Source organism: Amblyomma americanum, chromosome 1 (assembly GCF_052857255.1).
Source record: "Amblyomma americanum isolate KBUSLIRL-KWMA chromosome 1, ASM5285725v1, whole genome shotgun sequence".
NCBI lineage: Eukaryota > Metazoa > Arthropoda > Arachnida > Ixodida > Ixodidae > Amblyomma > Amblyomma americanum.
Genome location: NC_135497.1, coordinates 85,081,824 through 85,094,532, shown reverse-complemented (window position 1 = coordinate 85,094,532; position 12,709 = coordinate 85,081,824). Strand labels below are relative to the sequence as shown.

The following is a 12,709-nucleotide window of genomic DNA, read 5'->3' as shown; positions in this document are numbered from 1 at the left end:
ACTTTCCTGTGCAGATAGCATGCGAAAAGAAAAACCGTCGCCTGTGATCATGGCGTATACGCTGTGAGCGAAACAGAGTCGGTTTTTTCGCTACTCTGGCAGTGTCCACAGAGGAAACACGTCCTGTCTCAAGAGCCTGTCTCCGTCTCCATACAAAAGTCAAAATGCAGACCCCCTTCTACTTCCTCGGAGCGGAGAAAAAGTTTGTCATAGTCCTCTGGGTGCCCCGCAAGAAGGGGTTCACAAAAAAGATATTGAACTCACTGGGCGGCCTGAAAGAGCGATACCTTTGAAAAGAACGCGGGCGTTTCGTCATATCAAGCTTTCATCATTCTCAATTGTGGGCGCCACACGTATCGTACTCGGCAGCCCAAGAGTTTCAAGTGTCGAAAAGTGGATGAGCACGCCGACCGGCCTTTCAACACCCAAACATCCGGAGCATCGACGTGTCTTTTTAGCTAGAGCGACTGCGTGCACTGCAGTGAAGACCGAGCACGGAGTAGCTCCGGAGTGGGGAGTGTGTACACCACTTAAAAAAAATTATTTTGTCGCTTAAAACAGAAACTGTTGCGATTAAACTTCCTGAAATAAATTCAATTGAATAGTACTGTGCAACGTGCTGCTTGCAATATATTTATTCGGACCACCTCACTACACAATTGACGGCTGAATATGCCGCCAAAAGACATTTTCTACAGGTTTAGATTTTTTTTTTTCTGGGTTGGTCTGTACAATCTCGGGTCTGAAGTATTTTTTTCGGCTTCTTCTAGTTCTGCAGAATGTGAGAAAACAGCTGGAATGATTTCTGTGAGAACGTAAAAATGAGCACGGTTTTGTGCTTAATTGGGAAAAAATGACAAATGTATATAACAGCGTTACTAAAAAGCACAATGCCTTTATTCAGGTGAAAAAAATTTCTCAGTCACGGGTTAAAAATTTAATCTTTTACGCATTCTTTAAGCTAGACAAGGTTTTGCTAACATTTACGAACTGAAGATGGCGGTCATGGCATGAAAAAAAAAAATTGCGCCAAAAACTAGCTGGGATATATACTGTTTACCACAGTAACACCATGCATGTGCCAGGATTTTTTTCGCAGAAATCGAAGATGGTCGAGCGAGGCGTGGAATGACTCAGCAGTGAGCAGTGACCCGGGCGGGACAGAAAAAAGTTTACAGCGTGAAGCTCCGAAATAACTATTGCCTACCAAAATAACTTTCTTTCGGTACCATAAAAACGATGGCCATTTTTTGTAGGCTCTTATTCTTTTTACTGAAGAAATTATGTTAGTTACATTAGCGTGCAGCACATCAAAATGAAGCTAAATAAATGTACTACGCGATTATACGCAGTTCAAATCAATATATTAGGTAATACTGTGAAATTTTATTTGTCAATACAAACTTTGGTGGAAATTATGACGATAAGCTCATGACGCGAACAGAAAAAAAATTTGCAGAAATTCTGAAATACAGTCAACGTTCTTTGTTTTACCGCATAAATAAACCTGAACGTTCCAATGCTTTCAGTGTCAAATGTTTTGCGCTGCAAGAAAATGTTCGTTCTCTAATAGAAAACCAGCCGCGGTGGCTCAGTGGTTAGCGCGCTCGGCTACTGATCCGGAGTTCCCGGGTTCGAACCCGACCGCGGCGGCTGCGTTTCGATGGAGGCGAAACCGATAAGGCGCCCGTTTGCTGTCCGATGTCAGTGCACGTTCAAGATCCCCAGGTGGTCAAACTTATTCCGGAGCCCTCCACTACGGCACCTCTTCCTTTCTTCTTTCACTCCCTCCTTTATCCCTTCCCTTACGGCGCGGTTCAGGTGTCCAACGATATATGAGACGGATACTGCGCAATTTCCTCCCCCCCCCCAAAAAAAAAAATATTATTATTATTATTGTCTAACAGAAAGCAGCTATATTTTTAAGTGTCACGCAATCTATTTTTCTGCAAATATTTTTATTGTAAAAGTATTGAAAGTACAAGCACATCTACTTACATCAGTATTATTCTGACTGATAGACGTTAAGAGAGTAAACTCGGAATTGTGAAAAACGACTGCCAAAAAAAAAACGACAAAATCGAGGTGGTTTTGTCTTGACTGAACTAATTGTACATGACGGTACTTGACGAAACTAGTGCAGCGAGTGCAGCCAAATCGAAGAGACCCCTTGTTTCTACACAACAACCTACAAAGAGAGTCGAAATCAAAAACCAGAAAAAAAATGTGATATATGCAAATATTGGAACCTTTGCAGCGTAGCGGATATATCTGCTACTGTATAGTTATCAGTCCGATAATTGATGGACCTACAATTGCAAAGAAACTGACGCAAACACACACACACACAAGTTGCAACAGAAGCTGCGACAAATGTGAAATCTAAAGCTATCGCATTCCACTTTTACTTTCAGTTCTAGGACTCTTTCAATGCAAAGCACAGTGGGGCTGAGCTACTTGGCCTCGTGGCCAGTTGTAAAGCATTTCGTATATGAGTAACCTAAACCAGTCATGTCCCAGCAGAAGTCGACTGTCTGACCAGTGCACATGATCATGATTAGCAGAATTTAAACAAACTATGCACAAACTTTTTTGATGCAATTGATCACTCCTCATGCGTAAAGCTTCCCATTCATTTCAGTTCGTTTTACATTGCCGTGAATATTTGCACCGTTTGTTCGTTTGCACTCAAAACCGCCGGCACGCGGCTTTATCATTTGGTTTTGTAATGCGAGATGCGACCTGAATTATCTTCATTGATCATGGCCAGGTGCAAATGCTTCCACATTTGTCCAGATTGTAGTAGTAGTTGCTTTTGGTTCTTTATCTCGAAGATTCCTTGCCAGCTTTAAATTGAGTGCGGCAAAGAACTGCAGGCATTCAGTTCGATGACCGCATAGCACGCTTGTGGGTATCGCCGCCGCCGAGTCATTCAGTTCATAGTGGGCGCGAGTCAGCTCCTTAAACATTTCCTTTTGGAAGCCTTTTCATTGTCTGCCTGACTGATGGAGTGTCGTCACCACAACGTGACAGTTAGCATCAACCTTTCAACATTGAAAAATTAAAAAAAAACAAAATATAAAATTTATTATGTAAATGAGCATTTAATAAAAAATAAGAAAAAATGAGCTCGAAGTCTTGCCCCCCCCCCCCCCCCCCCCCCCACACACATACACACACTCAAAAAAAGTACCGGAGTCTCTGCCGCTAGGAACACTAAGATTCCCAGAGTTGCGCGTAAGTCCATCATATTGTTCTTCCAAGCTTCCAAGTTATGAGAGAAAGCCGCAACTCTTGCATGCAGGAGGAAGACTTGGTGCAACGGTTAGCGCAAGTGCAGGTTCAATCCGTTTGTTTTTGGCTACTAAACTCTCTTCATTCTAGCAAAATTACTGTTGCAGTGACTGACACAGCTGGCTAATAATGCGTGGGCTGTACCAAGGCCTATCTCAATGAGTTACGAACAAAATACTCACCATGTGGATGGGTTATGCCATCTGTATACGTTGTGAACGCCACAAATCACATGTGTTCTGTTTTTAACAGTTAGCGAACACATGACATGAAATTACGTGTTTTTAGCAAGAAAACGTCGCTTTCAGTGAGCATATACGCACTCGGACAAAATGAAAAGCTGGACAAAAAATGGACGGTCAGGGGGGGGGGGGGGGGGGGCGCCATCACCGCATGCGGTGCGGACTTTTGATTAATTCTCACTGATTCAGGCAAGGGCCTCTACTATAAAACACAACTTGCCACCAAATGCGACCCCTGAGCGACGCAACGCTCGGTAGGGCAAGTTGGTTCTGCTTCATTTCTTAGAAAAAGGCACAATTGCACTGTCCCACGTCCTTTAGCGCTGTCCCTTTTTCGAAAATTATACCATAATACGAGCTCAAAATAGAAACAGCCCACTGGAACGGAACAGCCCGCGCCGCCAGGCTGTATGTCGGATCCCAGTAAAAAAACAAGAAAAAGAACGTTGGAACCAATTGGATTTCCAACTGGTTCCAACTGGAATGATGTTCTAATTGGATAGTCTAAATGGACTATTTAATTGGACCAATTAAGTTTCCAACTGGTTATAGCCCAATTTGGAGCTCAAATTGTCTGTTGAACTGCACCCTATGCATCCATGTGAACATTTGCATATTTGACAAAAAAAGCAGAAGTAATAATTTTTTACAAAAATAGCTATTACCAGCTCCACGTACTAAACTGAATTCATCATCTGCGCTACCACTGCGGTTGAAATTAAATTAAATAGCTGCGCTCAGTGGGAAAGCGCCCCGGGCCCCAGCAAGAGAACCTCATAAATGGGATATACAAGTTGGAGCAGAAGTGTGTTCTGTGGATGTAAAGTCGCGAGTAAAAAACTTAAGCACTCGTGACGTTTCACCGGAGAGGCACATAGCAACGCTCGGCGCTGCGGTTACGAACACACCGATAACAGAAGTACCGGGTGTGTTCGCAAAGCACGGCGCCGAGCCAGCCGCGCGGTGTGATTTTCGTCGCTCCGGTGAGATCATTGTGCAAATCTTTTTTACTCGCGACTGTACTATCGCGGTCAAAATGGTTTATGGTGATTTAACATTCCAAAGCGACTCAGGGTAGGTGGGACGCCGTAGTGAAGAGGTTCAGGAAATATGACGGGAAGCGTGTTCTCGGAAAAAAATATATATTGTAGCACTGCCTCGCCAGCCACTGGCATGGTGTCGTTACCAGCGGGTAGAGCATGGACGTCCCCTCATATGTAGTCGCATTTCAAGCGAGTGGATTACGTGACTACGCTGAAATAAATTTTGCCCGCATACTCGCGTCCCGGAAACTTGCGATCGCGATAGTACATAATGAGCTGATATATTCTATTAGTATCTGAATGTGTAGTGTTTTTGTGTGTGATGTATGTGTGTCTGATGGCCTTGATTTCCTTAAAAGCACGCGAATTTCAATTCCGTATTAAAAAGTTGATTGGCACCAGGAAAAAAGAGTTTATCCCCGCAGTCTTCACAAATCAGTTTTCCTTTTGCACATTATAATAATAATATGCTGTAGAAATATTTATTGCATCCAGATATATTTTCTGGATGCAATACACTAATGGGTCCAATTGGTTGGCCAAGTTGGGTCCAGTTGGTCGCGGCTAAAAAAACTGGAACCGGTAGGAATGTACAATTGGTTCCAAATGAAATTCTCAATTTTCGTTTTTTTTTCTTTCTGGGATGACGTCTGCTAGAATACAGCAATGCAGCTAGAAAGGAAAAGGAACCGTCGAGAGGACGAGTTAGAGCGACAGACACCACTTTGCGGAGTTTTAGTGAGTTTAGCCACGAGGTATTAGGTTTTACTCTCCCTCCCCTGGATGGTTTTGTCGAAGCGTTCCAAGTTGTGCCAGTTCAACGGGAGCTGGCTGCGGCGAAGGTTCGGCAGAAAGCGTGATCTTCGCCGAGTCACGGCTGCACAGTAAAATGGCGCCCTTTTTCACCATCAAGTGGCCATAAAGTATTACACTCGTCATACAAGGAGAACCGCACTTGCACTCGACTGCAGATGCCGCAGATGCCGACGCCACTGCACACACTGGTTTCGATTTCTCTTACCTATTTCAACTCGCGCAGACATCTCGGTGGACTTACTCCTTTTACTAATAGAATAAGCTGTCTATAACGTCTAAAAACGGTTTAAAAGTAAATGACGAATTGTTCCAGTAATTTCCGGTTTAGCAATACTTCGTACATTTTAGTCTCGCCGAAACCGAAACTAGCTGTAACACAGATTTCAAAGGTTAGTTCGGAGGTTAGTTGACTGTTTATCACGCTTATTCTGCATTTGTTCACAATTAACAATGTTAGCATTTGTTAACAATTGTAACAATTCTGCCTTTGTTATGTACCTCAGAGTCCTCCAGCTGTTACCTCCCCCACTGTAAGAGGCTCAAAGAATAATATAGCGAGAGCAGTTTTATGGCCGGCCACACCCGGCCACACGCGAATAGGAATCTTGAATGCACTATTTGAGCCGGTCACAACCCCCGTGGACGTCTAGTCTCAATTGCAACTTTGTCTCCAGAAATGTTTCTCGGTGGTGACATGAATGCCTGACTCTTTTTAAAGACGTCCGTGAACCATTTTGTTCTGATGCTTTGTGCTGCGAGATATAATAATATTGAAGTCGATCCAACAGAGCCAAAGCCCTTTTCGGCCAGATATGCAGCAATTTCTCGCAAGATGCAGTGCGCCTCTGAATCGAGTGAGCTATGGCAAAATTAACGAACTCAAACAGGTAGACGCGATAAGGAGAGAACGTTTGCTCACATTCAAAAGCGTGTGGTCTATGGTGATAAATTTCTACATCTCAGGTATTGTTTTCCATGGAAAGGACCGCCAGGACCGCAGCTTCTGTTCATTTATTATTACTACTTTTTTTGTTTTTTCACATTAAAGAAACCCGGTAGCATGCGTTTACTTCCAGGCGGCCAGAAGCAGCGCCCTCGTGCACAGAGAGCATGCTCAACGCCCTCTATCACAGCGGGCCTGTCTAGGCCTAATATCTGTGCTGCTTTCATTATGGAAAGGTAGAGGTGGCCGTAAAATAGAAAGATTAACATGCTCTTGTCATTATAAGTTGAAGGACGACGATGATTATGTCGTTACTCATATCAAGCTGTCCTCCGTGTGCAAGGGTGAGGAATGTCGGATTGAGTGCTTGGAGGGGTTTTGGGTTGCGGCTCGCCCGGCGTGCATCAATGGAGCGCGATCTTTTTAATTATGTGCTTATTCCTTCGAGTCTGCTGAGCCTTACGTCCTTACGGACCGCTAGGCATGCAGGATTTGTTGCATCGTCTCATGTGTTTGCCTTTGACAGCGACTAGATTTTAGTTTCAGTACAGGAACAGGTGTCATTTCATGGTGGGGTTTTGTTGATGCCGGCTGGGTACAATCAATGAATGACTTTCCTGCAACGTCTGAATTGCTGTAAGTGTTGCTTAAATATAGTATAATGAGTCGTTCAGAGGCATATTAGTTAATTCCAGCTTACTGGTCGGTCCGCTTATAACGAATTTCACGCGCTACATGCTTGTTTTGTTAAGCCGGAGCTGTGCAAATATCGTCTCTAGTTCCGGGGCGAATACAGCATTTGGGCCGCCCTGCATCTTGAGATACGTGCTTACCTCTACGTGCTGTGGATGCTACTTCCCACTTACTGGTTACCTGGGCCGCAGTGATTGGCCCCGGGCTAGTATCGCTACCTTGCCCGTTATGTTGCTAACTTGTTGCGGCTTTACTCTCGGTGAACCCTGAGGCAAAACCTCTGCCACAGAATGCAGTATATAGAGCGCTTGGTGCCTTGCAGGGGTGCCATGTTGCCAGGGTGTATTGAAGAGCGTGATGAAAAATGGGCGGGAGCCTCTCGTGCTGTTCTGCGCCGAGCCCCAGGCCCCACCGTAAGAAGGACAGTGCTGACCCTCCGCACTCAGAGGAGAGTGCCTCCAATCTGCAGCACATCAGTGAAAGGGAACCTGAAGGTCAGCACTAAATATCAACCTATTGCTTTCTTCTGCACTACCACAGTAATGTTTGCAAGCTTTGTGCTCTTAGGGACAGATTTTAGTGATTTGCAACAATTAATTTGTGCTCGAGACGTTGTGTGACTTCAGACAGAACTAGACTGTTTGCACGAAACAAGTTTAGTACTGCAAAAAGGGTGATGAACAGATGGGAGGGTTAGCAATACTCTATGCTGCATTTGTCTGACAAGGATTCATGAGGAAGTGTCGGTTTGATGTTCCCAGTGTTGAAATACTTGCCTGGCCTTCTTGAAGATATGGCTCTTCCTCTTGACAAAAACCCTTTGTTAATTGATTCTTTCTACATCTTTGCTTCATTTTGTTAGTGGCACTGTCTGCACTCTTTGTAGATGCCATGGAGTGCACATTAAATTGCAATGGTTGGTGTTTGAAAAAAGCTCTGAATGTTGTGTGACGAGCACTGTCAGAAAATTGCAGATTTTTCAACAGTAGCAAAGGTTTATGGAGTCATTTGCAAGTCACAGCGAAAACTGACTTCATTCTGTAATATTTGGATGCCATTTGTGAAATTTTGCTGGAAGCTGTAATGGGCAGATTAAAGGATGGATTTACTTTTGCCCAGAAGTTAAATGTCGAGCTAAATGTGATGCCACTTACATTGCGTATTGCTAGTAGAGTAGAAAATTGTTTTAAGCCATGCAACAAGGCTCTCAGTTTGGCACCTTGTCTGATTTCGGGCTTCTTAAATTTTGTAGTTTGGGGACTTTTGGTCATTGGAAAGGAGCTGTAAGCAAATGCTATTGTGCAGGCGTCATCTTGCGTTATTGTGTAAGCCTCTGTGTGTGAGCTGTGGTGCATTTGCCTTCCAGATTTTGACCAGGACCCATCGACGCACCCAACAGCTGGCCCACTTTTTATGCAGAGGTCAAGAAGTGATGTCAGAAGTATGAATGCCGTTACTGCATGACAGCTGTTTTCACTGCGCTTGCATTGCTGTTTTACTCAACTGGGCGCTCTTTTTTTTTTTCTGCTTCCTTGACCCCATATTTTTTTCTCTCCTAGATTGCAAGGAGAAGAGAAGAAGTCAAATTAACGTACGTATCCTGTTAGAACATTATATTTTCATTACATTTAGCTGCCTGTTGGATGGGGCATTTTTGTAAGAGACACGACTGACTGACATGCATGTGATTGAATGTTTGGAGAACCTGCTTGCTCTTTGCTGGAAACTTCAGCAAAGAGGATGCTCATACTAGTTACATACCAGCAGTTTTTACAAAATTATCGTGCATCTCTAGCATACTGTCCCAGAGCTGCAAAGCATTCTGCATGATTCTAGCTAGCACACCAATAAAGTGGGGATGCATGAAGGCATCATGTTTTATTGATAGTGCATTAGTGCCCACAGCACTTTCTTTACTTGGTAAATTATTAGTTATTTTTGAACTCTAATAGCAGAGTGTTCATCAGTAGGCAAGAGACGATTTCTATGTTCCCAGAAAGTTTTATTCCAGTGCATATGTCATGCCTAAATTTTAACAAAATAGGGCAACTCAAATATTTTATAGCATGGCAGGATTTCAAGACTGTGTTGGTGGGCATATAGATAGTTTTCACGTGACGTCACGGGCGCCATCTTTGGTTACTGTGGCTAGCTTCCCCAGTGTACGTGGGAACTGGTTGTTGATGGGTGGTTTAACAAAACGCCGAGGCTTTGACTGCGCTTTCCGGACCCAGAGATGGTGGCCGCTATGACATCGGTGAAAACTATGTACACCATTGGCGATTGCCCTAGTGCACTAAGCTGTGTGTGACTTGCCTTGCCTTTTGGCAGACATACTAACTACTGAGGCTTGGCTATTTGTGTTTAGTTATATATATATATATATATATATATATATATATATATATATATATATATATATATATATATATATATATATATATATATATATATATATATATATATATATATATATATAGCTCAGTTGGTAAGAGCACCGGGCGCGATATTCGGAGGTCGTTGGTTCGGATCACACCGGCGGCATGGTTGTTTTTTCTGCTGCTTGATAAGTAATTTTCTTTAAAAACTAATTGACTGGCACTAGATATTTAAAAAAAAATAGAAACATTCCCCTATGCACCTTGGTTTCGGTGACTGTTGGCTTCCTTATATATATATATATATATATATATATATATATATATATATATATATATATATATATATATATATATATATTCAGCTTGATATAATCAGTGGTACTGTTACTGTTTTACTGATTTTGGTGTAGCAAATGGCTTCTGATTTTGCTCTGCACATTTTTGGCTATGTTTAGTGGGTTAAGAGATTGTCAGTGCTGTTTTGTTGCTATAAAAAGCACCATAAGTATGTCTAGTTGTGCCGTGAGCATTTGATGCTACCTACCCTCTAAAAAGGCGATTAATTTTAATATTGGTAGTTGCTATTTTATATTGTCACATCAGGCACAGTGGTTATTGTAAAAAGTGGACTTTTAAGTGCACGCCTTGGAAAAGTATCTTAAGAATGGATTTGCTCATTTGTGCTGAAGTGAAGCCAGGTGAAGTTTTTGGAGATAATTTAAGATGTCATCATAGATGTCACACTGTGTGAGCTGCGGCTGTTTTTCAGCATGCTTTCATGTGCAAGTCGTAGGAGAAACAGGTCACGGGTACTGGTTATTTGGTAAGTTCTGTGTGATGAAGGGGCACAGAAAAATGGAGCTTGCTTGCATTAGCTGAAGCTATTGTGAAGAATAACACACCTCATGCGTCTGTCATTGTAGGGAAGCAAAGGAAAATTACGAGGGCAAATTTAAATCAGAGGTGCTTATGCTTATTTTTTTTTTCTGGAAAAAAATAAGCATAAGGAAGGGGTGGGTTAACATGCAGTTATTACATAGCCTGTATTGCAATGTGAGGATGCTAAATGACTAGCTTGTTCTGTCGTGCTTTAGCTCGCGAGCTGTTAAGAGCAGGCATGGTGCACGAGCAGAAGGTTGGGATTAACACCCTGACTGGTTATGCTGCGGCTATGGCTCCATGGCTCTGTTGTTAGAATGGTACAATGTATTTTTATTCAGCCCACCATTGTTAATACCTCAAACATCATATTTTGCTTGTGTTTGGAAAAGATTGATTTGAATTCATGAAACAGGTTTGAGCTGTCAGTCAGCAAGAAGTGCATTGCTTTTTTTTTTTTTTCCTACTCGTTTTTAAGCCTCATCGAACTACTGCTCTGTAGCTCTAACTCGATTAACACGATCCCGCCATATGCAGGAACCATTCAGCTATTGTCTCACGCTTCCATTCTTTGGCACATCCACGGCATATAAAATCTGGGTTAGAAGCTGGAAAGTTGGGTTTTGGATAATTTTCCCTACAGCTGTCAGTTATTGTGATAATCAAGAGCGCTTCTTTCAAACTTCCATGCTTCTTGCCAGCTGCTGGCCTGCAAGAATAAACATGCAATGGTGTATCTAGCAAGTTGGACTTCACTCTTCATTGTAACAAGAATGTTTTTCAAGATACAAGCACTATACTTCATTGAACTATCACTGTTCAGTTTTATTATGGATCTTGTAGCATAAAGGTTGCCTCAAAAAGGCAGCAGAGTTGCCACTCTGCTTCTGTGATGATGAGTGTCAAGAGCAGTTCTGCTTGCCATGGTGACAATATGTGACATAGTAAATGCGTAAATGCACATGTTTTTCATCTTCTGACTGAAAGGCTGTGATTGCGAAAAATGGGTGTACTCATCACTGAACTTCATCAGTTGTTAACTTTACATTGGCCTTGCTGGGTGTGTTGCATTGTGACTGCATTGACTCTGCAAATTGCATCACAGCTGCAGGAGAAGGCCCCGCTGAAGAAGTCGAACTCGTGCTCGACGATCTACTTGGATGACAGCACTGTGAGCCAGCCCAACCTACGCTGCACCATCAAGTGTGTCACATTGGCAATCTACTACCACATCCGGGACCGAGGGGGCCAGCAGCGCACCATTGACATCTTTGATGAGCGCCTGCACCCACTGAGCAAAGAACCACCCGAGATGCGTGACCCTGACCACCGAACCATTTACCGCTTTGTGCGTACACTCTTCAATGCAGCCCAGCTGAGCGCCGAGTGTGCCATAATCACACTTGTGTACCTCGAGCGGCTGCTCACCTACGCTGAGATGGACATTTCGCCCTGCAGCTGGCGGCGGGTGGTCCTTGGTGCAGTCCTGCTCGCCTCCAAGGTGACCACCCTTGCCCCGCTTTCCAGTGCATGCTGGGTTGCTTTTCCGGTGCCAAGTCTTCAGAAGAGCACTGCCTTTCATCCCCCCCCCCCCCCCCCCCCCCCCCCCTTCCCAAAAAAAAAAAGCCTTTGTGTCTGACATAAAAGAGTGGTTGCAAGGTTGTACCCATTGTTCCTAAATTCCAGGCATACTAAGTCCTGAAGGAGCTCTATTGTGCATACAACACAAATGGTGTCTGCTAAAAAGGACCAAAGATGCTGCAGAGGTTGGTGTCTGCTAAAAAGAGCACCAAAGATGCTGCAGAGGTTACTTCCATAGCCATATAATTGTGTCTTATAATTAGGGCCCTCCATTTCTTGGCTTCATATTGTTTGAAGTTTAGGAGGCAAAAAAAATGTGGTGGTATTTTCAAAGTAAGAAATTGGATGGAAGTTGGGTTTTTCTTGAAAGTTCCACTATTCAGACGTTTTCAGACTACTTTTCAAATGGAGAGAACCATGACTGACATGAGACATGCTTCAAATGAAAAAGGAGCTGTAAAAGCTACGCTACAAGAGAATGTTTACCAGCTCAAATGTGGGTCCTTTCCAACCGCCTTTCCCTGCTTTCATTTTCCTGTGCATTCATATATTTTCCAGCCACTCCTGCATGGACAAGATATAGTTATATCACAAGCACCTAACTATGGAGACTTTTCTGAAGTTCGTTTGATAGGAGCTAGTTTCCATGGAGTACCCCAGCTGAGCTGCTTGCAGTATCAGTACATTTTTGAAAGGCAGTGTTCAGGTAGAATGCAATTTCTGTGAAGGTGTATTGACTGTAAACCATGTCTTGATCTTGCGCAGAAAGCACGGACACTGGGGGAAAAGTATCTTTTTTATGAAAATCCTCTATTTCATCCATTCTTGCTCCTTGGT

The 12,709-nt window shown here is 43.2% G+C and overlaps 1 protein-coding gene across 2 annotated transcripts in view; it reads left to right on the top strand.

The window, feature by feature from the left end:
• CycY (cyclin Y) overlaps positions 1-12,709 on the top strand; it is a 124,264-nt gene that overhangs the window by 83,024 nt on the left and 28,531 nt on the right. Inside the window, exons 1-5 of one of the 2 annotated variants that reach the window (XM_077646071.1) lie at positions 6,477-6,682; positions 7,354-7,525; positions 8,398-8,472; positions 8,591-8,622; positions 11,397-11,792. In XM_077646071.1, coding sequence (XP_077502197.1) covers positions 7,396-7,525; positions 8,398-8,472; positions 8,591-8,622; positions 11,397-11,792 — 633 coding nt within the window. In that variant the 5' untranslated portion in view covers positions 6,477-6,682; positions 7,354-7,395. Of the gene's footprint in view, positions 1-6,476; positions 6,683-7,353; positions 7,526-8,397; positions 8,473-8,590; positions 8,623-11,396; positions 11,793-12,709 lie in introns of those variants that run through there. The other variant, XM_077646072.1, reaches the window with a different exon arrangement.